Source organism: Labeo rohita, chromosome 20, assembly GCF_022985175.1.
Source record: "Labeo rohita strain BAU-BD-2019 chromosome 20, IGBB_LRoh.1.0, whole genome shotgun sequence".
NCBI lineage: Eukaryota > Metazoa > Chordata > Actinopteri > Cypriniformes > Cyprinidae > Labeo > Labeo rohita.
Window position 1 is genome coordinate 3,342,274 of NC_066888.1, and position 27,520 is coordinate 3,369,793.

The following is a 27,520-nucleotide window of genomic DNA, read 5'->3' on the forward strand; positions in this document are numbered from 1 at the left end:
AATGTTATTTACCTCAGAAAAGAAAACAATAAGGAGCGTTGGAGCCCACATTAACCTATGTCATTTGTGGGCATGTAAGTGAATGCTTTTATAGCTTGATTTTAGCTCAGATCTTTGTGATGAACTACACTGCCCATAATCCTGGGTAGATAAATCACACCAAACACTTTCCATACACTTCTAAAGTCATCCCTGAATAAGTTTTAATCATAATATTGTAACTTGATCTTCTAGTAAAGCTTTCTCTGGTGATGTATGCTGGATTCTAAGCACAAGATAATACTTTTATGGTCCTGGTCTTATCATAGAATATTTAGACTATGCCTTGACTTAAACTCCATTTCTTGAGTTCACTGCAGATACATTTTGTACTCTGTTCTATTATGTCTCTGGACTACAACACTATGTGTGTGCTGCAGAGGTTCATGTGACACTCATATGAAACCAGACTTCGTTCACCTCACAGGAAAGCATATTTATACTATCTGAATCATTTAAACCTCCTCAGATCTCTGTCTTAACACACACTTAACCCACTTCTGGTCTCAGTTTTGACTTGGAGTGGACTCGGGCTTGAATAAGCTGATCTCAACCAATACTGCCTCCTCTGTTAACAAAATGGCTGCCTGTAAAAAACAATACCCATGCCTCCACCGTTAAATAAAAACACAGAAAAGAGCAGAAGCGGATTTCCAGACTGTGTCACTTTGACTGGTTACTTGAAGCGTTGGGAGAGAGAGAAAGAGGGTTTATCGGCTTCACGTGACCATATCCCTCTTGATGACATGCTGCTCAGCTTTAATCCTTTGCTCTATTTTTTTATCCCTAAACTCAAATCCCAACATTTGCCCGTGTTGGGTCAAGAGACACAAATGCCCACTGTGCCTGAATCAGGTTGCAAGTCCTTTCCCCCTTTTTTATTGACCTACTTTTGTAGTAAGATTATAGTAACTGTCATATTTCCATGTATATTTATTAATCCTCAGAACTAAGCCCACAGCGATTGTTTTGACTTTTTTTTTTTCATACCTGTTGAGCATTAATTGCTTTTTATCTTGTAAAAGGCTAGGTTAAAAATGTGTAGCTCTTAGGAAAATAAGGTCCAGCTAATCACAGGAAAATTGTTCTTTTTCATTGAGTCTCTTAATAATTAAAGCACAAATGAGTGACTACACTTCTTTATAATGCAGTGTTTTGCAAATAAACTAACAGAGATTAAACAGACAGAAGCTAATGGATGTGTCTAAAATGTGACAAGCACAGAAACATCACAGGATTTAATGTTTTTTGTAGCCTGAATTCACAGTAAAGTGTGTGTGTCTGTGTGAGCTATCTGGTAGTTGTAACCTCAATAACTAAACACTGTGGCACAGCCAATGATACCCTCTGATTCACATCGTCAGAACAGACCAAACATGTGTTTTATGGCTAAACGCATACTGTTTTAATCTGCCTGCAGTTTAAGACAGATTTCCACATGATAATACTGACGGTTGTGCTTCTGCTGGGGTGGTGTGGCCTGTCCTTTCATACACACTGAGGTATGCGGTCTGCTTTCCTGAGCCATCTGCATGCTCTCAGGGTCTTTGCAAGCCTGTTGTTGTGTCTGTTTGCACTTAAAACAATAGCAGGTTGGACAGATTACCAAGGGCAAACATTAAACAATTTCTGAGCTCACATTTGTTACTTTGGTACATACTGTGCTGTTCAATTGCACCAATGCTAAAAGATGAATTCAATAAACAGTTAGGCAGTCCAATTTCAATCTGCAAGTTTAGTCAGTCACTAAATGTGCTGAGTATTGCATCATGATTAAGCTATGCCAATTTTCTAGTAGAAACATGCCTTATTCTATTTTTTCTCCAACTCTTCTTTTTTCATTATTTCTGAAACTCCACCACAATGTAATTTCCACTATGTCTCAAAACATGCATTCAGTTACATAAATGACAACTGTGGAAACATTTTTGATCAAATGGCCAATTATTTTGTCTTCACTGATCCTATTGTGTCCTTAGTTAATATGTACACGTCATCAGAGACCAAACCATTAAGTGTGGTGGAACTGTCATCATTTCTGAAAAATTATTCTCACACAATACACAAAGAGTCTTCTGCACAATCTGACTCTGTTGCAGGCTGGAATTAAATTGCTGGTTTTGTCTGGCCAGAGGAGAACAATGAAGTTTTGGTTTCTTTCGACATGCTATTTCCCTGTTTAATACTGTAAAGCTACTTTGACACAATCTGTATTGTGTTAACTTAGAACTGGCTTTCAAACTACGGAACTGCAAGTATGCAAAGGACACATCGCATTCAGCACAGCTTTTTGGCCATATCTGCACAATCAGCAGATCTGCATAATTTCTTTAGTGAATCAGGTGCTAAAAGACACAGGTAGCATGCACAAATAAATGCTATCTTTGGGCGCAATTCATTCTTAGTGAATTCCCTCTAAATGAGTAAACACAGCCATGCTGTGAGGTGCTGAGAGCATGTCAGTCCGAGTTTAAGCCCATCATTTGCCCCCATCGCCCACCAGCGAATTAGCCATTTCTCTTTCGTTCCGCCCCTAATTACGGAACGCTCCCACAGCTCAGTGGTGCAATCCGTTATCAGACACATCCATTAATCTGTGGACACGACTGGGGCCTGATGAAGCCAAGACAGGCCGTGATGGCCCTGACAGCCACGCCTGCGGTCAAAGCGCAGGACAGGCTGAGCAAAACCCGTGCTCTGAGATTAGAGGTCCACTAGCTTCGCATTTACCACATCAGTTTTCCCTTGAGCAGCTGCTGACTGGCTCCTCATTAAGGGCACTTTTTTAGGCCTACTGGTTGCCAGAAGGCCAGAGACACAGAAACATCCTTCACCAGCCCTCCAGCCCTGAGCACCCCTACTGATCTAGAGGTGATCTGATCATACAGCCTGATCTCCTGTCACTACAGAGGACTATCTCTTAATCTTTACAAAGGAGCACTGAGGCACAGGGCTGGCGTGATCAGTCTAAAGGGCTTGGGTTTGATCACGAAATGCAATAAGTCAGGCATTCAGGTTTGGGTCTACTGATTCCCTGCCTGACTGGATGCCTTTATATTCATGCCCTGAATGAATTGAGATGCTTGTGGAATTATACACACTATACACAGGGCACAACATGAAAAGAGTAATCTCTCATAACCACAGCACCAAAGTCTCTTGGCAATTCAGTGTGCATTCAAAAAGTATAATCAGTTTTGAGACTTATTTTAATACCTGCTGGTGAGTCTACAGTGAGAGTAATCCCAAACAGGTCTTAACACTGAAGTACAGTTGAAAAAAGAAACTTGACCGTTTAGAATCAAGAAATTATCTGTTCTAAGATAATAGAAATAAAAATCTAAGATCAAAAGGTTCAGCTCTTGAAATTGTGGTGTACCTTCCATTGTCTGTAACATGTGCAGGATCTGGATATTTGATGAAAAAAGAATCATTTACCTATAACAATAACTGTATAAAACAAACAAACAAAAAAAAGTAGAATGTCCCTGCAAAAGGTTTTAAGTTAAAACAATATCTGTAACATAACAAGGCAAACAATGCTGACAAACTGTCGCTCAATCATTATTTCTTGAGTGATACAATGAGCAAAATAATTACAGATAATCAAAACATCATTATCATTAAATATTTTCCAGGTTGACACTTTAAATTGCATTAGTGGCCCTAAAGACTATTTGGACACTTAAGCCACACTTTAAAATGAATGCAATTGCTTTAGAACAACTGGCATCTTCAACTAACTTCAGTCGTCTAAAAAAATTTTTTTTACAAACATAGCCAGTTGTTATTACAGGGATTTTTAGTAGCTGTATGTTGTCAGTTCTCCTCAAGTGGTATCTTTATTTGTTTCACATGAAAGGGTATGCATGCTATATTATTTAAAATAATTACCATATGTCTTATTCATGTAATGAATTCACACTTTTTTTTTTTTTTTTTTTTTTTTAAGTATGACACAGTGTCTAAATACTTTTTTGGGGCCACTGCATATCATCATTAAAATGATGATCATTAAAGTTATGTCCAGCATGCTTGTGTACAAACAGTAATGTTACCTACAGTTTCAATGTGATTATTTCACGAATGAATGAGAGAAATTATGCCAAAATGCACTGGGAGGTGTAATTTAATTGCATATTCATGTGTTTACAGGTGTATGGAGGTAGGGTGAAGGACATTATATATTAAACAGTATTTGAAAAACCAAATGTTAAAGTCAATATGACACAGCATTCAAGACCCATTTTACTTTCGTATTACACATTTCCAGTCAAAATTGATGTTCAACCAGAAAATAAACTGTAAAAATGTCTTTCAGTAAATAATATCGAGATAAATTTACTTTAATAAATTTACCATGAATGTGTAACAGGAAATAGGGTCAAAATTGATTTCAGGTTGGCATGAGTTTTTTTTTTTTTTTTGAGAATCTTTTGCCAAGGTTTTCTTATAAATAGATTGCTAAAAAATAATTAATTCAAACTATTGGCCAGACGTGTTCAAAATCAAAGGTAAACAATCTTACCTTCATTGCAGTAACGTCCTACATATCCTGTTTTGGAGCAGTCACAGTAAGCTTCACCGTCAGCCATGCTGCAACTGCCTCCATTTTCACAAGGGTTCTCCGTACACAACCCTTCCATCTCTAATCGGACCTTTTGGCTCCCCAGGCGTGTTGGAACTTGATTCCCGTAACCCAGGTCTGTAATAATCCCCTTGAACGGTGGCATCTCCTTAGCCGCTGGTAGTGTTAGGGCAGATGTCCGAATGTCTTGAGGCACTCCTCCAAGATACAGGTCACTGACAATCTTCATGAACTGCCTTTGCGGTCTCACCTCATCCACCTTGGACTCTCCGTCCAGTGCCAACACGGTTCGCAAGTTGTGCCTGCTGACGGTGGCAAAGTGCCAGCGACTGTCGTTTACCATCTTATTGGAGGTTATGGTGGTTTCTGCACAGTCCACACTAAAACGCAACTTCAACTTGCCTTCCTCAATGCTCAGGAGCAGGAAGTCACAATATCCTCCATCGTCAAAGTAGAGAACCAGAGCATCTGATATAGCTGTTTTGAACTGAAAGCTGAGGTCACTTCTGGTGCTGGCATCCCAGCGAAGATAGCGTGCCCATTGACCCTCTGAGCCTGTGAACTCCAGGCCCAAACCAAGACTCAAGATGGTGCTGAGCAGTAATAGTACACAATGGGGCCGGCAAATGGCAGGCATGGTAACCAGTGGTTATGCTACAAGTGTGCAGTGAACAAAATAAAAGTCCTCAGTTATATTTTCTGGCAAATGTTATGGAGGTCATTGAAGAAACATCAAACCCTTTAGATGATAACCACATAAGAGAAGAAGGTGAGGCCACTGAGGTTCTTGACACATGCTATCCTAAATCCTTTTTAGGGGTACCGGGATGAATTCAAACCAGACCAAACAGCTGATTAGAAGTGGTCAACTGGTCTGCTTCTGCTATCTAGATAGGCTTTACTGATGATTTTCCTTTGAGTTGACTTTCTGGATTAAAACAAAGATGCTCCATATTGCTTCTGATTTTATTATATCGCCACATGTTAATGGCCACATCGGTCCTTCTTTTGCCTGATCTGTTAAGAGAAACAAAAAATGGCATACATTTTCATTAGGTTCGTTATACATGAAATACACAGACAAATATTATACATACAGTGGGCAATTTTGTGTTTCTTAGACCAAAAATGTTTTCAAACTGGGGTCCCTGGGACCCTCATTGGAAAGGAAAAAAAGAAACATAAATGTATTTGTCAGGGTTTGATTTAATAAATTCACCCAATCATTTACAGTATCTAGCTGTTAGAAATCACGAGTTATAATTAAACATGATCAATTTATTCAACTGATCATTTAAAAAAAAAAAAATGATAAAGAATGTACTTTTTTGTAAAGCAATATGTTAGTCTTTATAATATTACACTTTTTTCACACATGGCCTATATATGTAAAAAATACATTGTTATATTTTAGTTAGGGATGCTTTGCAAAGAGATCATCTTATCTGGGGGTTTTTGGCCTTAGACTACACCAAGAGTAAGTACATTTAAGTATATTTTCTCCTTGCGTTCAGGGACATTACAACTTCTCCTAAAAAACATATGAGCTACCCAATATGGCAACATGGTCACATTATTACCTCTGTCTGAACAATGGAAAATGAGGAGATTCTGGAAAATGAGGAGATTCTGGAAAATGAGGAAAACTACATTTTCATTATTGCAAATACAAGTAATCACAAAAGCCACTGTCAAATATTTGCTGTTTATGACACCTAAGTATTTACAACACATGCGGTCAGTTGACAGATGTCTGACGGAGAGATACTGTACGTGTGTGTGTAGAATTCCATCCTTCCCTGCCCTGGCTGTTGCTTTGGCATGGAGCCCCCAGAGACAAAAGCCTCCCCAATCGTAGCTGTTCCACAGCGGTGCAACACAATAGCCCCTTTAACTACCTGCCCTGAATAGTTAATCTCTCCCTGGCAGCCAGCTATTGAATTAAGGCAACTGATACCAACACCGATGCGTGGAGTGCCTCTTGAGCGATAGCGAGTCTTGTCTGTGTTTCAATAGAGAACGAGAGCTCCACAAGATTTGAGAAGAAAGGTGAAAAGGGTGAGTCGAGCAGAACGTGGTGGCCACGGTCAAGACATTTACCATGCATGCCACACTAATAGGCAAGGCATCATAGAGAACGGGTTTTCAGAAGGACTTCCTGTACAGTCTGGTTTACTGGGAACAGGCTGGCCTAAAACCTGATCCTCACGCACGGCACATGACAACTGGCCACTGGTCTGGCAGCAATCAGACGGAGGATTTATTACAAACATAATACACACTATTGGGTTACAAATTATATAGATCCGATCAGACCTCTCCAGAGGCAGCAGTCTATGGGAATTCTTCTTCAAAAGACATTTGGACAGGATTTTTGGACAGTGCTGTTTTGGACATAAGCATAAATCTTCCCATTTAATAAGCAAAAAAAGAACTAAGATTAGAGATGAGGAATTAGACTCTGAAGTATGTGTTCTGCCATATGCTCTGTAATCCATAGAAAATTCACTCAAACAGAATAAATGTTGCATTTTGTTCCCAAAAGGCAAAAGAGCATGAAAAGCTTACACATAACTATCAGAGGAAAAGTCTTCCATCTGCCTTGAATGATTTACAGTCATTTCCAGCATGTTTTATTCTCTGTGAGCAAGGCCAAGATGCTGGGTACAGGACACAACAAATATATATGCTGATTACGTCTCCATATGTGTTTTCTCCAATGTCATGTCAATCTCAGCTGGGTTTCTCCTGCAAATGTCTGTCAAATTCTCTTTGTCTGAATTTCCCTTATTGAAAAGGCAATCTGACATCAAGTCATCCAATACTTCCTGACATGTATTCACAAAGAACAAAAAATGAGCAAGCTGTAGTAACCTGCAGAGTAACAATAATGTGCAGCATGGGTGTTGTGGAATAGAAATTATTCATCACACACTGTGTTTCAAATGGGATTCCCAATTAAATGAATAGTTTACCAAACAATGATTCTGTCATCATTTACTCACCCTCACGTCTTTCGAAACCTGACTTTCTTTCTTCTGTGGAACACCAAAGCATAATGTTGAAAATTTTTCTACCCTGAAAAACACTGCAAACAGCTATCGTATGGACATATGCACAGGCTATTTCTAATATATATATAAAATATATATAAAAAATTATATATTTTTTTATATATATATATTTTTTTTTTCTTCTTCTTCTTCTTCTTTTTAGAGCTTGACAGGCCCTGATCTCCAACCAAAACTCCAAGAGAGCCGCTCAGACATTCTGACAAACCTCTTTGGTGTTCCATGGGAGAAAGAATGTCATACACCTCAACCGTTAAAAAAAAACAAAAAAAAACAGGCATACCAGAAGCCAGAAAAACCCATCAATATATAGCATACCTGCAAAATGATGGTATATAAACTCACCATCTTTATCTAAAAGTAATACGGTAGCAATATCATCTGAAGGCTGCTGACCTTAAGGTATGTTCAGCTTTTTTAACATGCATTTTATATGGGACATACCAGTGTAAAACTGAAAATATCAGCAATATTGTGATGTAAACGGAACTATATTATTGTGCCCTGATAAATTCATTTCTAAGGTATTTTCATATTCCTGCCTATTAAAGGGTTAAGCCAAAGTCACATACAACTTTAGGCAACAAAAAAACTTTAACATTCTTAAGGGCCGTGAATGTTTGCACTATTAAAGCAGAGACAGAGAAACAGAGAGAGAGACAGAGAGAGAGAAAGGGAGAAAGGGGTGATCATGTTCAGACTGCTGCATGCATCCTTCAGTCCCCTCTCTGGCAATGACAGAAGATCTCAAACATCCATTAAATATTTCAGAAACGTGTAGGACATAGGAATAATAGGATACAGTAATTAAGGATGTTTCCCTCTCTCTCATGCTGTAAAAAATGTATCGTCAAATCGTCAAGTATTCAAATACTAGATTACAAGCGTTTGCATTAGAAAAATATAGCTATCCTAGAGCAATGCACAAAAGCTCTGTTTACAAAATATATTTAGAAATACACATACGGCAGAAATAGTGTATAACATGTGTAATGTAAGTTAATGACCAAACGCATTTGATGACTAAACTCTCTAAATCTCTTAAAGTACTTCTGATTTACCTTAAATGGTGACGATTGTACTCCCCTGATGGAGAATCCGGTTTATTCTTTAAAATTTTCGCAAAAAAAGGTTAAATCCACATTGCGAGTGATGGAGCGCGGATGGAGTGATGCTGAGGTCAAATCCAGTGTAGCGGGATAATCTGCGCATCCAGAGCTCGCTCTCCTCCGCTCGACTGAGGTGCTGGAGCCTGTCCTGAGCTCGCAAGCTTCGCGGCTCCGCCCACTACTTACATTAAACACGCCATTTAAAGACGTACCAAGACAAATATAGCGTTTTCTGTAAGGAATCCCCTTTAGGTATCTTTACACGAGTGAATATACATTTTAATCCCACATTTACCATCATATCTCCTTAGAAGATCTATCGCCTGCACAAAATGACGAGTCTCGGATGTGAGTGGCTGTGTATGACATCTTTACATATCCAAAGCCTTTAGAGTGTTCTGGAACACTGGGAGCATTTGGGGAAGTCTCCATGGTCCTGAAAAGACATGAGTGTTTGAACTGCTCAGATACTAAACTCAAAAAGTAATGACAGTTCCGTAAAATCCATTCTGAAAACACATCTAAATGAGTTTCTAATAATTCCAACTGATGCGTCACGTTACAGTCGTGGGCATGCGCAATGATGTTTTCATCGTTGAAAAATCTACTCGCTTAAGTCTGTCGACGCTCAGTTCAAAGCTAATCTAGTCTATTACCATGACATATGAGGTAGTTCTTGCGACCTAATTAAACGGAAAAGTTAATGAAAAGATCACTGACGCGGCTTAATGAGGCAGTGTGAGAGTCCCGTGGGAACACCCATGAGAATGCAAATGCACATGCACATAGAAAACGCGCACTAGCCTATATATTTTTATACAATAAATAAATAAATTAATTAATTTTAAAAAATGAATGAATGAACCGATCCATTAAGATGTTTTTTAAATATTTAATTTATCAGGGCATTTAACCAAAATGATTTGCAATGCTGGGAAAATTTAAATGACTTTTAAATTAATTTAAATGTAATAGTAAACTACAGCCCTGCCATAATATCCACACACATTTAAAAACAGATGACACATTTAGCATTAATAGAGGGCCTAAAGTACTACGAAAAAACACTTGTACTAAAATGATTTTTAGTGGATGCATAAAGTCAGTTTCCCTCAAATTCACACAGGTGTCCCAGCAGGGTAATCACAGATGTAGTTCATCCCATTAACTACGAATTTGCTCCACTAATGTTTGGTAACAGAGAAGGCCCTAACACTTTTTAAACAGTGAATGTATTGCAGGGGAGTCCAAGCCTGTTTCTGAAGGCACACTATCCAGCAGAGTTTAGCTTTAACCCTAATTAAACACACAGCTAATCAAATAAACCAGCTTATCAAGGCCTTTAGACTCAATAGAAACTTCCAGGCAATGGATGGAGTAAAATGTGATCAAGCTAAAATCTGCAGGACAGTAGCCTTCCAGGGGCAGGACTAGACACCCCGATGCTTTATCATGTAAAACCAGATGTCTGTGTAAATTGTTTTACCTGAAAAGACTTTAAAGATATTATTACATCATATAGATAATAGATTGATAGATAGATAGATAGATAGATAGATAGATACATAGATACACAGATAGATAGATTCTGTTTTATGAATGTCTGCATGAATGTCTTTAATACATACAGTAGTCAACATTTGAAGTGGATCAAAACCTTTCATCAAAGTTGATCAAAATCAAAATCTTAAGACAACTTTGATGAACTTTTTTGACGCAATGTTGATATATATATATATATATATATATATATAATAAAAACATGTTTGTTTGATTTATTTATTATTTTTTCTTTCTTTCTATCTTTCTTTATTTCTTTCTTTTTGTTTTTATTATAGCTTGGGCAGACTGTGCTGAGCCAAATGCAGTCAGCAATTAAGTGGTTATGGCTTCATGTTGGATTCCAAAAAAAAAAAAAACCAAACAAAAAAAACACAAAAAACTTGCCATTAGTACCTCTGCTAGAAATATCACAATTTTTATATATTGTATTCTCTTTTGGGAAGCTTTTAGAAATAAAACAAATGAAGATGAAGCATCTTCTTGAAATCTTGTATGTATGTACTGTACTGTATACTGTGAGGTCAAAATTAAATGAATGGGTAGCCATCCCCAACCCTTATCATTTACATTTACAAGCTCTCTGCTGATGCTTTGTTAACAAACTGCCGTAAGTGCATCTCACCTCACCAGCACACACACACAGGCACTTTGCAACTGCTAGTGAGTGAGAGTGAGTGAGTGAGTGAGTGAGTGCCAGTAGAGGATCTTTTCTTGTCATTTTTTAAGGCTTGTGAAGATTGGGATCTTCTTTCCCCATGTTACAGAGACAGCACTGTTCATCTTTCTTCAACTACACCTCTCCTAAGACAACAGTACACTTTCCAGGACACCATCTGCTACAATTCATTATCCCACAGAGCTCGTCTAAGTACAGTGCTTTTAGAGCACCCCCAAACGTCACAGCAACACATATAAACAGTGTTGGGAAGGTTACTTTGGAAATGTAATAGGTTACAGATGTAAAATGTAATAAGTAGTGTAACTTTTCAATTACTTTATTAAAGTAATGTAACATTACTTTTAATTACTTTTTGATTACTTTTCTAAATTTCTAATATTTTCAACTGTTAATCATTTTGAAACATTTAAACCAGGCAGAGTTAACCTTACAGTAGCACTCAACACTCATTACTGTCAGACTTTTAAAATCCTTCATCACTTGAATTAAGATTATAATAAGTAAGGGAAAACATCTTTATTTTGCGATAACAACTGGCTACATTATCAGCAACATTATCCTACTGCTTGATAGATTATTTAGCAAATGGCAATACCAGTCATACCACTTTTCTTACACAACATTTCACCAAATAAATAATTAAGGAAGTAGTACTAGTTTGTTAGTTATCTTATAATCCATTGCAGTGTACAAAAAAAAAAAAAAAATGGTAGCAGCTGCGTTTGTATGAAACAATAGAGCGAGTCCACGATACCAGGATGACAGAATTAAGAAACTGTCCACACAATATTGAATTAAGCTTTAATATTTGATTAGCTAAGCAAACACAAAGCTTCTGCCAAGAAAAATTATCAAGCATATAGCACTGACTTAAGTTGCCCCTAAAGAGTCTGAGTTATTTGCTCCTACCAGTTGTTATTGGGGAATAACATACCTTGGAATATCATGACTGACCAATCATTCCACAGAACCGTGTAATAATTTAATTTAAAGCACAGACACCACAAATTCAGACTTTTTTTTTTTACTTTTTATGCCTATTATTGTGATAGGGCAGTAGAGAGATGACAGGAAAGAGCTGGGAGGAGAGAGGGAAGCGGGATCGGCAAAGGACCTCGAGACGGGAATCGAACTTGGGTCACCGTGAGCGCAGTTGCGCTATATGTCATAACAAGATCATGACATAAATAACATCATAACAAGAAATAGTTTAATAGGTATGATACTGGTTTTGAAATCAAATGTTTGCATAGTTATGACAGAAAACACTAGCATCTAACAATGCCTTAGAAAAAGCAATCTTAAAAAATTAAAGTTTATGCATAAACCCAAATAGGAAATAAAAACATTGAAACTGAAAACACTGGTGTCTCATTTTAGAGCAGTCAATGCAATTTATGAAAGAAGTCAATTAAGTCTGTAAGTGGGGGTGGGTGTGTGAAAAAATTCAAATGTAATCCCCTTTGTAATCACTGGCATTTTTCAAAAGTAACTGTAATTTAATTACAAATTTTTTCTCAGTAACTGTAACTAATTACAATTATATTTATTTTGTAATTAAATTACGTAATTCCGTTACATGTAAATAGTTACTCCCCAGCACTGCATATAAACACGCTACAAGTCAAATCTATTTTACCCAACTAGCCCCAAACCGTGTCCAAGCTCAGCAGTGGCTGCCTCATCAAAGATAACTCCAGCACTGGGTCATGTTAGTCCTGTAAACAATAGGTCAGTCTAACAAGCTTCCTGTCACTGCCAGAACTAACATCTACTTAGAAAGCTTAGTAATGTCCAAATGTAGTTCTCTACAAATCAAAGAAGGCCCCATCAGAAGTGCCACGCCAACCTCTTATCTAAATCCACAAGCCTCTTCTTTCCTGACATTTCTCCTGCCTCAATCCAACCACACAAATTTAAAGCAGAACATTCTTACAGAACTGTTTCCTGACTCTTTTTTTTCCCTTCAGTGTGTGAAGCTAATGCTCTCTGCCCCGTGGCCTGCGACACCTCTGTCATAATTAGGAGGAACATCCTTCAGCCAAGGCAGGTGGAGGAGCCCCCTGGGAGAACCTGTAACACAGTCACATTCCTGACACATGAAGAGAATGTCTTCAAGGCAGGACAGACACTGCTACAATATTATATCTATCTATCTCTGCTACAATATTATACCTTTTTCACTTAGTAATAAAACATTAAATAAAAAATTAACCTACTGATAAATACGCAATTAAGATGAATATTGGCAAACATATTATTAACAGCATGATATATTAGACATACCTCTAATGATACATTCATATTGATGGCTTAATGTGAGTAAAAGATTAATATGCCCCCCCTTAAGAACAGTACTGCAAAATTATAACATATTTAGAGAAGTATTTACAGGAATGATGATGCATCCATAACAAAATACATCATAAACTAGTCAGGTAATACACACATACACATTAAAATTAATGTGTATAAGGGTAAAGGGTGTCATTAATGTAAAATACCAAATAAAATAGTCTATGTACATTTGCATTTAGACAAGTTAGATGAATATTGACTATAATATTATGAATTATATATTTACCTATATTTTTAATAGAATATATCCAATAAAAAAAAAGCTTAGTTAGCATCAGAACTGTTCACATGAATGTTTTATGTACATTAAAAAGTCTCAGTACAAATAAAAATAACTCTTATACTCTACAATAGTGCAGTTAAAAATCAACTGAGAAGAGGTGAAAAGGAGAGGAGGTGTTTTGTTGTATATTGTTGTATATTAACATTTCAAATGCTATCTTACAACTGTAATGACAAATAACCATTTACAGGACATACCATGCCCCCAAGTTATAGGCATATTACAAACGTAAGGCTGGCTGCTATGAAAATGAGATAATTAACAATCTATTGTCAGTGGTGTGCCTAATGGTATGTTGTGCCATTTAATAACGCAGATTCTTGGCATCTCGTCTCTCTGCTACAGGTCCTGGTGCCATGGCTGTCTGATAGCTACTGTAAGTACTACAGACTTTAGCCAGATGGCCTGTGTGTTTGTGTATCCGTGTGTGTATGCAAACACTCACGCTGGTTTACAGGTGTGACTTAGCAATAATTCATGGGGGCTCTCACACACCTTCCTGCTGGTTCAGTCGCAGTGCTATTAACCAACCGTTTAGCACCCCTGGCAACTTGGCAAGCTGGTGCTGGCACCTCAGCCATAGTGATGTGGGTACATTTTTCATGTCTGGGATGGATTTGAGGTTGTCTGATGAAGGCCCTGCAGGCATACGAAACATTAGAAAGCATTGTTTTTTTTTTTTTATCTTGAATGTCTGTATATATAAGCAATCAGTTCACATGGAAAAAATAGTGAGGAACAGCTTACTTAGACTTTTCCTTGCACTAAAAAGCATTTTCTTGGTGACTGTGTCAAGCAGGGAAAAGAACTTGTCCTGTTCCATAATGGATGCAAATGGATGCATTTAGCCATTTTACCAGGATCACAGACAGTACGGTAATTACAGTATGTTTGGTGCAGAGCAGTAGGCTACATCACATGTTAGCAAGTCTATTTATGAGTCATGAACACATTTAGAGGAGAGTGGCTCATAAACCTAAATTCAGCACAAAGTAAAACATGTACACCCAAAGTGCTTTGGCAAATTAGGACTCGCACATATAAAAGGGCATAATATTCCGTGTTTGTATATATAAAATGAACACTCGTCGTGCGAGTAAAAATTAGCGTTAGCAAAAATATGAAACTATGTTAGCTATTTTACTCGATATTTGGACGGTCACTCTTTTATTAATTCCGACAATGTATGAAAACGCGATATGGTTTAGCGTGCTTATCAAATCACAAAGATTGCGATGAAATTATATGAATATGTAAACTGATGAGCTGCGTGATAGAAAGTGCAGCACTGGAAATCTTTTTGCGGTTCGTAGTAAATGTTGCTGCTCAACGCCAAGCGAGTGCTGTGAGTTTCGTGAGTTTAAAATAAATAAATAAATAAACATGCGCCAAACATCTCAAGTTTGTAATGTGAATGATTTCTAATCTTTTGTCAGAAAAGAAGAAGAAGAAACGTTTCCTTGCAGTTTTCCTCCAAAATAAAAGTTCGGTGGTTTGAGAGAAAAACAAAACAAAACAAAAAATTGTGATTATAGGCCTAATGGTACCATAAAAATTATAATTATTAATTAAATATTGGATATTTATAATGTTCCAAAATTTGATTTAAAATTTTGTAACGTTATAAATGTCTTTATTGTCACTTTTGATCAATATAATTTGTCTTTGCTGAATAAAAGATTTAATTTCCGAAAAGAAAAGAAAAGAAAAGAAAAGAAAAGAAAAGAAAGATACATAGATACATAGATACATAGATAGATATAGATGCTATGTTAGTGATTTTTTGTACTATAAAAATTAAAATACTCACTCAAAAGTATAAGTAAAACGTAAAATAAAGAAGGAAAGGTGAAGAAAATAGCTCAAGTTCAATCGGAATGAAAGATCTCTTGTACAATGAAATGCCTCAGGATAACATCTCCACGAAAGCTGAGGTGGTTCTTTGGCATCTAATGCCTCAAAAACAAAACAAACTGTTTTGAATAAATGTCTTGATAGAATTGAGCAAATGTCCAGCACAATTGTGTCCTGAGAAACCCAGGAGAGAAAATAGTGAACCGAGCCATCGCAATCATCATGCTCTGATCATTTATATTCTCGTGCTTGTCTCTGGGGAGCAATCTCTCTGTGTTATAATGCGGTATGCAGAAGCAACCTCGCCCTGTGCCGGCAAACACATTATTACTCTGTTCCGGTGACAAATGATCTCGCCGCACAACATTGAAAAGGGGCCAGGCGGTGAGGACAGCTGTTAATGTTTGTTTTTAGATTTGGATGTACAGCTAGCATGGCTTACCCAAAGACAGATCAATCAATGCTGTGTAGGGGACAGCAGTCAAAGGCTAAGATGGAGCTTTCCTTAAGCCTGTCTCCACAAGCGAGTGTATTAAAGTAGCAGGGACTGAGGGCGAGAGTGAAGCTAATGAAAAGCGTGGAGGGATGGCTTTTTGTCACAGGTCTGTAATTGCAGTCTCAGAGAGGGCAATGTTTAAATAAATAAATAAATAAATAAACAAGCCTTGCTTGGAGTAGGATGTTGTAGTGTGGAGTCAATAGCTTTCAGAAATGAAGTTGTTTGTTGAACAAAGTAGTCTGTTCAAAAAATTTTAGTTCAGCACTACTTTGGTTTCTCTACATTTTTTGCCATGGTCTCTTATCCTTTGTCTAGGTTTCACTAGGGTCAAAATCTTTTGTATTAGTTAGACTCCCCTCTGTCACACAATCATCAGATCTCTGTAAGAGGGCAGTGGCATTTGATCTGCTGTGTGACTCTGCAGGATTCTTTCTGACGTTCTCTATCCCTGCTCCTCACATTCTTGTTCAGCACCTAATTGATTTGGTCATCTAATCTCTGTCGAATCGAGTGTAGAAAGAAAGCCATGATTAAAGAGTTCCCCTTTGAGAGTTGCATCAGCTCAGAGGTCAGGTGCTGGTTTGCAGGAGCAAAATCAGTTGTTGACTTGCTCCATTCAGCTTCATCTCACTTGGCCTGTGTGTGGACAGGCCAATAACCATCCCAGTTACCCAGCGACCTCCTCTGGGACAGAGTGAGTGTCCGGAAAAAGAAGAGTCCTTCTTGGCTAGTATGTGAAAATGGAAAAGAAAACAGATACTTTCTCCCCCAGCTATGCTCCAGCTGAATAGTAGGGATGATACATGTGACCCTGGACCACAAAACCAAAAAACCAAAAAACCAAAAAACAATTTTTTGAAACTGAGATTTATACATCACATGAAAGCTAAATAAATAAGCTTTTTGTTAGGATAGGTCAATATTTGGCCAAGATACAACTCAAAACAAATGTGCAAAAAATCTAAATATTTAGAAAATCACCTTTAAAGTTGTCCAAATGTAGTTCTTAGCAATGCATATTATTAATTTAAAAAATCAAAAAAAGTTATTAAGATATATTTGTGTTCAAAAATTTACAAAATATCTTCATGGAACATGATCTTTACTTAATATCCTAATGATTTTTGGCATAAAATTAAAATTTATCATTTTGACCCGTGCAATCTATTTTTGGTTATTGCTACAAATATACCCGTGCTACTTAAAACTGGTTTTGTGGTCCAGGGTCACATATACTATATAAATTTGCCACTAACTTCACCAAATGGAATTGCAAAAATAGTAATTGTAATGCCCCAAAGTAATGTCATTGGTAGAGCTAGTGTTGCTGTGTCAGGCTGAATGAGACCAAATTAAGCCCCATTAGATGTGATCATCAACCAACTAGACCTCATCAATCCCTTTAAGACCACTTCAAACATCATTACACCTGTTCAGACTCCATTTGATCAGATCTTAACACATTAAACCACATCAGACACATTAGTCCCAGTTCAGGTCAAGTTAGATGGATAGATGTGCTGTTGTAGTTCATTCCTGGAGTATTTCAACCAATTACTGGGAGTTCTTAGGGATTGTTAGGGTCTCCTGACTGTTTATAGGGTCTTCTTACTGCCTGTTAGAGTGTTTTAGTTACTTGCTGTTTTTTTACATGCAAACACAAACAGTATGTGATAAGAGCATGCATCAAAAGCATTTTATTCTGTGATATTATCTGACCACACACTGGTGTGTACTGTCCGATCAGCAGAGTACTTACTTTTAGTACATAGAATAACTTGCCAAAGTCACAGTCACTGTTTACGAAGTAGCCTACTCTGAATAATTTTATTTCAACTGAGCCAGTAAACTCCAGTTTTCCACAGTGACTGCTTGCAAATTTTCTAGAATCCATGCAATATGCGCAGTTTGTGCAAAACTGACCATACAAAAGATGATCAGAGAGTTTATGTGGACACTGCTGAACACTCAAATGCACACAGTAATGTGACATCAAACATGAGAATTGCACAGTGTCCCAATCCTCCTCCTCATCTCCTTTTCAAACTTTTTCATTCAAAAAAAAGAGGGAGAGACGTGTCCCACCACATTCAAAGTGAGTTTGGTCCTCTTGACATTATGAGGTTAAGCACAAAGAGAAAGCTATTCGAGCTTAGCTGTGGTCTAATATGGGAATGAGAGCATGAAAGACGTTTCTAATCTGCTAATGCAAAAATCACATTAACTTCCCTAATTCATTTTCGCCACAGCGATGGGATATTAAAGGCTGCAACTCAGGGACCTTTAATAGCGAGATGTAGACATTTTCAAGCTGTTTTGAAGTGTTGAGGATGTGAAAGTGTTTTTTTGTTGTTGTTTGTTTGTTTGACAGAGTCTGTGAGAACACAACAGCACAGGAGCTCATATGGCAGTGGATTATCATTGGGAGGCTTTATTGTGTGATGAGACATGAACATTGTTGGGGTGTATGTATATGTTTATTTTCAACTGGGTACTTCTCACTGATTATGACTTGCTATGTCTCACAAAAACAATATGTGCAACATTTAAAATTATTTTTTTGCTATATTTAACTGTCATGTTACAAAAATTGGATAAAAATAGTCTCAGATTAAGGTTTAAAAAATATGATGAAATATAAACAAATCGCTATGTAGAAAAACTACAGCCAGTCTTGTTGAATTCTTAGTGATCTCCTTTGTGGCAGGAAAAAGTAATTAAAAAGCAAGTCTGGAGAACCATTAAGCTTGTCAAAGGGGGTGGAGCCACTGCAATTTCCTGCTCTAGAAAAATGCACAGCAGGCACCCAACAGACATTCTAGGGATCTCAAGCTTTTATAATAATGGGATTGATGGAGTTTGTCAGTGTTGGATTCTTTCTGCTTACTGCAGTTGGCATGTCTTTAGCACAGTGGTCAGGATTTCAACAAGGCCAGGATCCAATAAGATTCCAACAACAACAGTCACCAGTTTTAGCTGCTCAGCAAGCTGTTCAAGGCCCACAGGCATCAGCTGCTTTTAGGCCTCCAAGACCTGCAATTAGTCCTGCTGGGGTAGATCCATGGAAATTTCAAGAACCTGGAAGTAGTCAGTCCAAACAGCTTATGGAAGCTCCTATGACACCACTGACCTGGCATTTTCCTGTAGTACCAGACGAACCCCAACAGCCAGATGTTAATTTTGAGTTGCATGTACCTACCCCTAAAGAGAGTATTGCTGCACAATGTGGGGAGAGCTCTGTGCATGTGGAGGTTCAGAAGGACTTCTTTGGGACTGGTCAATTTGTGAATCCTTCATTCCTCAGTTTAGGAGGTTGTGCAGCTGTAGGGGAGGATCCAGAAGCTCAAGTGCTCATCTTTGAGTATGAGCTCCAGGCATGTGGTAGCTCTTTGACGGTGAGTGGCCACTTATGAGTCTTGATTACTGTAGTAATTTGAGGGTAGAAATCAAGTTACTGCACCGACTCTTTCTTAATCTAATTTCAGATGACTGACAGTGAGCTGGTCTATACATTTACCCTCCTCTACACTCCTGAGGCTTTAGTAGGAACTCCTATTGTAAGAACTGATGCAGCAGCTGTTGGAATTGAGTGCCACTATTCAAGGTTTATTTATATTTATTAAAAAAAATAATAAAATTGTTTACGCTGTTTTACTACAGGTTACTGAGTTGTTTAATTCTTCTGTTTAGGTTGCACAATGTAAGCAGTGACGTTTTGATGCCCTCTTGGGTTCCTTTTGCTGCTACAAAGGTTGCAGAGGAAGTTCTGGTGTTCTCCTTGAAGCTCATGACTGGTGAGTTTTTACATGTCAGGTTTAGAATGGGCTCTGAAGTATCACTAACACCCCTTTTCTTTCCCTCCCGCCTGCAGATGACTGGATGTATGAGAGGCCGTCTAATCAGTACTTCCTAGGGCAGTTTCTGAATGTTGAAGCTTCTGTAAGGCAGTACAGCCATGTTTCTCTGCGCCTATTTGTGGATAGTTGTGTGGCTACAGCGGTCCCTGACGTGAACTCTGTTCCAAGATATTCCTTTATTGAGAACCATGGGTGTGTAAGCATTAACCTGTGCATCTCCCATGTGCAACCAGAGCCTAAGGCCAAATCTGATAAAATTTGTTTGTTCACTACTCGCTGCTGTTTGTGTGCACTTGAATGGGTGAAAAGCAGAGCACAAATTCCGAGTATGTGACGCCATACATCACGTCCTTCCCTTTTGCTTCAGGTGCCTGGTTGATGCAAAGCTTACAGGCTCTACTTCCAGTTTTATGCAGCGAGTTCAGAATGACAAACTACACTTTCAGTTAGAAGCTTTCAGATTCCAGCAAGCAAATAGTGGTCAGGTATGTAGTGATGCTGTACTTCAGCACTAAGAGCTGATTGTTGTTCTCCTGCATGAAGGGGAAAAATTTTTTTTTTTTTACTTAATCTTTTTATAGGTCTACATTACATGTGCTTTGAGAGCAGTTATGGCTTCAACCCCCATAAGCCCAGAGAACAAGGCTTGCTCCTTTGCCAATGGGTATATCCTAACTATAAGTTTCTACCACATAAGATCTATTAAGAATGGGTAACCATTTCTCATCTCTTTTATAGATGGCTTTCCGTAGATGGCAATGACCAGGTGTGCATGTGCTGTGATTCCATATGTGGTTCCAGCAGGAAAGTGCGAGCACTATCTGATTCAGGTGAGGATGTCTCCTAAGATCAGTATGACTTGACTCTACAGATAACCTATAACAATGCCTGTGGTTCTTTTACCCTCACCCCCTAAGGTCTTGTTTCTGAAGGGAAAGCAACCATTGGCCCCATTGTAGTCTCTGACTGATGTGGATCGTAAGAAGTGGCCAATAAAGATTTGAAATGGATACTGTGGCATGTCTTGTTCTTTCTAGAGGATAGTGTTTGGTTATTTACAGAGTGAAATGCTTGTGCTCCTGTACCTGCACTGACACCTAATGGATGTAGGCACTGGAGTTTAATTACTAGTGGCACTGAAGTTTTTGGTGTTTGCTGATGGAGAAATGTGCTAAATACCTTTTATAAAACTTGGTACCTGAGTAAGTTTTGGGCTATTCTACAGGGTTAAAATTTAAAGCATTGAAGCCTACATGGAACCTTAAACCATCCAGTTGCGTTTAACCTTTCTATGCAGAGCCAATCCTTCCTATACACAAGTGACTAAGCGGTTATAATTCAAATGAGTTTTTGTTTCTATTAATGCAGTGCATTGTCACCCTTTCACCATTTAAAAATCAGTCAAATCATGTAACTTGATTTCTTGTACAGTCTCTAAATTTGATCTCTTTCTCAATAGCATTTTAGATGCATGTAACAATACAGAATATCTGTTGCTACTTCCATTACATCACAATTTTGATATCTTTGACCTTACAATTTTTTCCAACATTCAAGCTTCCAACACACTGTGACACTTTTTGGTTTCACCTTATTTTGACTGTCCCTTTAACACATTCTATTGACTATAAGTAATGTCTACATATTAGTAGAGTGCTAGGGTTTGAATAAGTTGTCATGTACTTGCAAAGTTACTTATGTTGAGTAGACTGTTTGTCTCTTTATTACAAAGTTAGCAGATATTAGCCCCTTCAGACCATGTGTCCATTAAAAAGAGAATTGTATGATATTTTTATGTTTTTATAATATTTTATAATATGAGCAATGCTTGATCATTGATTTAGTCCCTGATCAACCAATCACAATAAAATATGACCCCTAACTTAATCTGATTGAGCTTTAGGCATCACAAAAGAGAGACATAACCGACTAGACAGGAAGAGGAGGAAGCCCACAGTTTACCTTTTAAATGCTGAGTTATGTAAATAATATGTAATGATAATATTCAAAGTTATTTTGAAGATCTTTCAGAGTTGCAGAACACAGGATTTTTTTTTTCTTTTAATTTAATGTCCATTGCAATTTACATCAGGTCTTGAATTATATCAGCAGAAACCTCATGAATTAGTTGCATAACAGGGTGAGAAATTTGTAGAAGCATTTCAAAGCTAAATACAGAGCTACAAATTTTAATGTTAATGTTTTATGAACATTGATGTCAATGAATGAAATTAATATTAAAATTATTTGATTTATGTCTACAAAGTGACTATAACCTGTGAATCAATTTTTTTTTTTTTTTTTTTTTTTTATAAACCAATTTTTTATTGGTTTTAGTGAGAAACAGCCATAGTGGATGTGAAATCAGTGAATACACAGCAACACACACACTCACACCCCCTCCACACACACTGATGCTATAATGCACGCAATCATATATTCATCAGAACAATCAGCAAGTACACATAAACCCATTCACATACACACAAAGACATGTATACATATACTCTGATTCACCCACTTCAACCAAAAGGATCAAACAAGTTTTTTTGAGACTTCATATCATCTTACCTTTTTTCCACATTCTTACTGCATTGTTCATTCTTACAGTATGTGTTCTTTTCAAAATCTTAAACACTAGTTCAGCTCTAGTGCAAAAACTCTCATACTTATTATGTATGGTTAAAATATGAGGATTTTTATTTTTCTTCAGTTCTTCAGTTCTTTTTCTTTTTTATATTTCAAAAAAAAAATAAAATAAAAAAAAAATCCTCTTCTACACTGCAAGTGGATTCTAAGGAATATTAGCAATCTACAGTATACATGGATTATTGATTCTTTGAATATCTCTTGGAAAAAGTAGACCATCCTAGTATCTCTATTCATCATATAGTACTTTGTATTTGGGACATTAATTTAAATCTTAGTTAATATTTAGAGTGAAGCTTACTGTATATGATGTAAGAAATTATAGTCTGCCTCGACCCAGATTCCACTCCACAATATATGTTTAATCATGCTCATTTCACAATATGGCTTAATTATTATAGAGAAGAAGAAAGTCAACAGTTATGTTGTTTCTAGACCATTTAGGATGATTACATCCTGAGCAAATGGTGACCCATTGTAGCATGGAAGCGGGTGTGGGACACTGAGAACCATCTCAGACAAAGAGGTGTTAGAACATGATTAACATACAGACCACAGCTGTTATGAAAGGAGCAACTTCATTTACATTAAGGGTAGTAAACTTTAACTGTATAAAAGGTTTGAGCTAAGGATGTTCTGGGTTCATTCTGACTCCGTTGAACCCAAGGTACAACATGTACTTTGCCACTGCTATGCTGCAATAAACATCTTCATCAAGATCTTCTACGTCCTCCTCACTTTTTCTTACACTGGCGAGCCACCCAACGAGAATTTTCCAAAAGAAAAAAAGCAAGGAAAGGTAAGAAAAGCAGTTTCTTTCTTTTTGCTGTTTTTTGTCAGGAAAACACCCTCGTTTAAAAAATCTAGAAAAGAAAATTTTAAGGACAGCAGAGAATTTGGTTTAGTCAGTATTAGCAGGAGAAGATCTTAAACCTATTCTGTACAAATTCTGTTTAAGATTCTAACGAAACTGAATCAGCCCGATGCAGTGTGGCTGCAGAGTTGTACTGGAATTGTTGTTTCTAAAGTAACTGAAGCAAAGTGCTTAAGTCAAAGTTTCTAAAGTAACTGAAACTTGTTGTTGGTCTTTTATAATTCTGTTAAGATTCTAAAGTAATTGAATCAGCCTGACACAGTGTGGTAGCAGAGTTGTATTAGAGCTATTGTTTCTAAAGTAACTGAAACAGATGTGTAAGTTTCTAACGTAACTGAAACGGAGTGAGTTGTTGTGATAATTCTGATGAATTTCTAAAGTAACTGAAATGACCCGACGCAGTGTGGTCACACATTTCATAACTGTTGTGTGTTTTAGTGTAGTGAGTCCGACGCACTGTGACTCTGTGAAGTTTAAAGCCCAAAAAGCAGTGTTGATTTGCCCAACGTACTGTGGCTAAGTAAACTGTTTTAAAAATATAGCCTAAAACCCGAAGTAGTGTGGTTTTGTCTGATGTACTGTGATAGTGTTATATTTTTAACAGTTTGGTGTAGTAAAGTGTAAGGCCCGACGGAATGTGGCCATGTCCGAAGAAGTAAAAATTTTGTTTAGAAGCCGACGTAGTGTGGCTGTTTTATTCATTTGCATCCAAAGCAAAGGAGCTGTGAATAATTAGACTAACAGGTATCTATAAAGTAACTAGATAATGTTCAGTCAGTGAAGGAATAAAGCCTATCGAATTGCTGAAGACAATTGAATACGATTTTGAAAATGGAAGAAATTATTGTTAAATACATTGCTAAACACAGCACTCAAGGAATGTTTGATGGGATAGAGAAGATTGTTGATAAACCATATGAATGGGCCATCTCTAAATTTGAAAACTATCCAAAAATGCCTAGGAACAAAAAAGGAAACATTGCCAATGCACTTCAAGCTGTTCTTGCATCGTACAAAGTAACTAGAAGGAGAGTAGATGAGTTAGAGTCTGAAATTGAACGACTTAGTGTTGGAATAATATCTACTAAAAAGTACCATGCAAGTGAAACAATATGGAAAGAAGAAAACCTTAGGATGCAGAGTGAGATCACACGTCTGAGAACTAACAATAACATGCTTATATCCTCTGTAGAAGCATTGTCCAATGAGTTGGAGGAAGCAAAAGTTGCTTGTCAGTTTATGATAAACAATGGCTCATCTAAGGAACACAGCAGTAAGACTCCATTAGGGGTCACACTGTGTAACCCAATTCCAGAAATGTTAGATTTGCAGGAAGATGAGAGTTGGGAAAGAGATTTTGAGTCATTCAGTACTCAATATTCTGATTGCACAGTTAGATTCCCAATAGCACCAGTGCGAACAAGACAGAATGGAAAGGGAAATGAGAGGGTTCTTGATCAAAGAACTGAAAATGGCCAAGCTGTTAGACCGCTGTCTTGTTATGGCAGTGGGTACTTTTGACCCTGATAATATGGATCCTGTAGAGTTCTTGTCAAAACTGGAGAATATAGTGGAGACTTATAGTGTGTCAGATGAAGATGCTTGTAGACTTCTCACAATCTCCATTCCTCGCTCATTAACTAGTGCTCTCTCACAGGAAGTTCGCGACAAAAGAGCAGACAAAGGGGCAAGGAGAGAAGCTCTACTTAGACTTGTTGGGACTGATATGGTTAATTTGAGAAAGATAACTGAGGTGACAATGGAACCTGGGGAGCATCCTCTAACATTTGCATCCAGGTTGTGGGAAATGTTTAGCTGTTACAGTGGTTTGCTAAATGCAACTAAACAAAACCTCATGTATAAGTCTGCATTAATTGCACAAAGCAGTTCACACATGCGAGAAGCCATTGCTCTTCATGTAGATGTAAATGCACCATACGAGCAAATCATTTCCAAAATGACACAGTATTTCAATGCAAATAGTCAAAGGAAAGCTGCAGAATCTAGACAACCAGTTGCTGCCTTTGGCAGGAGAGAATGTTCTAGATTATCTGGTCGTTTCCATCAGAGACCAAGGAGATTTGACAGAGTAAATTCAGAAGGTGTTACTCTTTGTTATGCATGTGGAAAAGCTGGTCACATTGCTAGACATTGTCAAGACCGTGAGAGACCTCATCAAAGGTTTGTCTGTCATGCATGTGGAAAATATGGTCACATAGCAAGACATTGTTTGGAGAAAGGTCAGGAAGTTGTTTGTTTTGCTTGTGGAAGGATGGGACACAAGGCAAGACAGTGTCACTTTTCACACAAAAGAAAGATGGGCTATCATGATTTGCTTAAGAAGATAGGCAATTTAGAAACCCAGTTGGCATTGTTGAAAGGAAATAAGGAAGAGGCCATTCACATCTTGCCAGACACAGCACTGCATGAACATGACTGTTGTCCAGTCACAAGCAGATGCTGATGTGAATTGGAGATTTTTTTTTTTTTTTTTTATCATAGTACCATATTTTAGAAAAATATGTTTACTATCAAAAGGGGGGTGATTCTTCATAATGTATGAGAAAAGTGTTAATGACATTGATATTTAAATATAATTTCTGAGAAATTCTTTAATTACATTCTATGATTACATTTCTGTATGTTTTGAATGTGAAAAGATTTTGTGGGGGAAAGGGGGGCAACCTCTTATTTTGATCATGTTTCAGGCATAAGCATTGAGATGTTTGTTGGAAAGGTGTAACCTCCTGGAGAAAAATGATCCGGTCATCTGAAGGACATGAACGCCAGCAGAACCAGTGGAGCCAGATGACTTCCACAAGAAAAGGTCTGCTTAAAGAACAGAGTGATCACCATGACAAAGAAAATCAAGACATTTCCAGACCTGCAAGATCCAGAACTCCCGGCCTAAAAGATCTGGAAATTCTGAGATTCACAATGGCATGGATGGACTTGAGAGAAACGCACAAACTGCAACAAGACCAGTGACTGCTTCTTTCTGAGAACTTACTATCCAATGTGAAAAGAATGGACAACAGATAAGGGAAACACAAGGAGATCAAGATTTTTAGAGACTATGGACATCAGTCTTATCACCAAGTTAGAAAACAAGTGGGCAAAGGACATACCCACACAAAGAAACAGACTCACCACTGCACATGACACTAGAAAGACAAATATATGCATACCCAAATGCAGAAAATATATTATTGTCTGCTGAAGGCACATATGTGGATAAAGGACGTCCACACTGAGAGAACAGACACAATGCACATGACACTAGAAAGACAAATATATGAATACTTGAATGCAGAAAAAGTATTGTCTAATGAATGCACACGTGGACAAAGGATGTTCACATTGATAAAAGGGACAGAACGTGTGTGAAAGAAAACACACACATACGCACAGACACACACACGCAAAAACACACACACACACACACACACACTTTATGGTATTGATGGATGTTTTTGCTCCTTATGCTTTTGCCTGTGTTTGTACTGTCATAATGTTTAGTATGTTTGCATAATTCCTTTTGCTGTTATGGTTCTCAAGTGCTCCTCTCCCAAACCTAAGAAAATGTTTGTATGTCATTTTGCCAAATTTTGGAAAAGTCTATGATAATTTTGCCTAATTGGATGGAGCAATAACCAGTGTGCATGAGGTGTTGACCCAAAGACGGGTAAGATTCTCCGATGGCCATAAGGGAACAACCTAAGCCAGGGCTTCACCGCCACTGGGTGCCTACCCAGGAAGGGAGGTGTAATCTGTATAAGGGAGTGGATGTGAAGCTTCTTCCGGGCCAAGAGCATCAAAGAGGGGACTGTAAGAAATTATAGTCTGCCTCGACCCAGATTCCACTCCACAATATATGTTTAATCATGCTCATTTCACAATATGGCTTAATTATTATAGAGAAGAAGAAAGTCAACAGTTATGTTGTTTCTAGACCATTTAGGATGATTACATCCTGAGCAAATGGTGACCCATTGTAGCATGGAAGCGGGTGTGGGACACTGAGAACCATCTCAGACAAAGAGGTGTTAGAACATGATTAACATACAGACCACAGCTGTTATGAAAGGAGCAACTTC

General features: G+C 37.6%; 2 protein-coding genes across 11 annotated transcripts in view; one reads left to right on the top strand and one right to left on the bottom strand.

Moving 5' to 3' along the window:
- The window catches only part of nrxn3b (neurexin 3b), a 317,541-nt gene extending 308,617 nt beyond the window's left edge, over positions 1-8,924 (bottom strand). For all 10 annotated transcript variants that reach the window (XM_051138803.1, XM_051138796.1, XM_051138802.1 and 7 more), the window contains exons 1-2: positions 8,760-8,924; positions 4,568-5,644 (exon numbers count right to left, since the gene is read on the bottom strand). In XM_051138803.1, coding sequence (XP_050994760.1) covers positions 4,568-5,264 — 697 coding nt within the window. In that variant the 5' untranslated portion in view covers positions 5,265-5,644; positions 8,760-8,924. The remainder of the gene's footprint in view (positions 1-4,567; positions 5,645-8,759) is intronic.
- Positions 8,925-18,836: 9,912 nt separating this feature from the next.
- LOC127183031 (zona pellucida sperm-binding protein 3-like) lies at positions 18,837-20,910 on the top strand. Its single transcript, XM_051138826.1, has 8 exons — positions 18,837-19,438; positions 19,529-19,647; positions 19,734-19,837; positions 19,915-20,092; positions 20,268-20,385; positions 20,482-20,564; positions 20,639-20,730; positions 20,818-20,910. The coding sequence occupies exons 1-8, from the start codon at positions 18,887-18,889 to the stop codon at positions 20,868-20,870; spliced, it is 1,299 nt and encodes a 432-aa protein (XP_050994783.1). The 5' UTR covers positions 18,837-18,886; the 3' UTR covers positions 20,871-20,910.
- The last annotated feature ends 6,610 nt before the right edge of the window (positions 20,911-27,520 follow it).

Bases quoted from the DNA above. Each gene is read 5' to 3' on its own strand.
- LOC127183031 (XM_051138826.1), top strand. From the start codon at position 18,887: ATGGGATTGATGGAGTTTGTCAGTGTTGGATTCTTTCTGCTTACTGCA. The intron at 19,439-19,528 runs GTGAGTGGCCAC...ATCTAATTTCAG, and splicing joins CATGTGGTAGCTCTTTGACG to ATGACTGACAGTGAGCTGGT. The intron at 20,731-20,817 runs GTGAGGATGTCT...TCACCCCCTAAG, and splicing joins GCGAGCACTATCTGATTCAG to GTCTTGTTTCTGAAGGGAAA.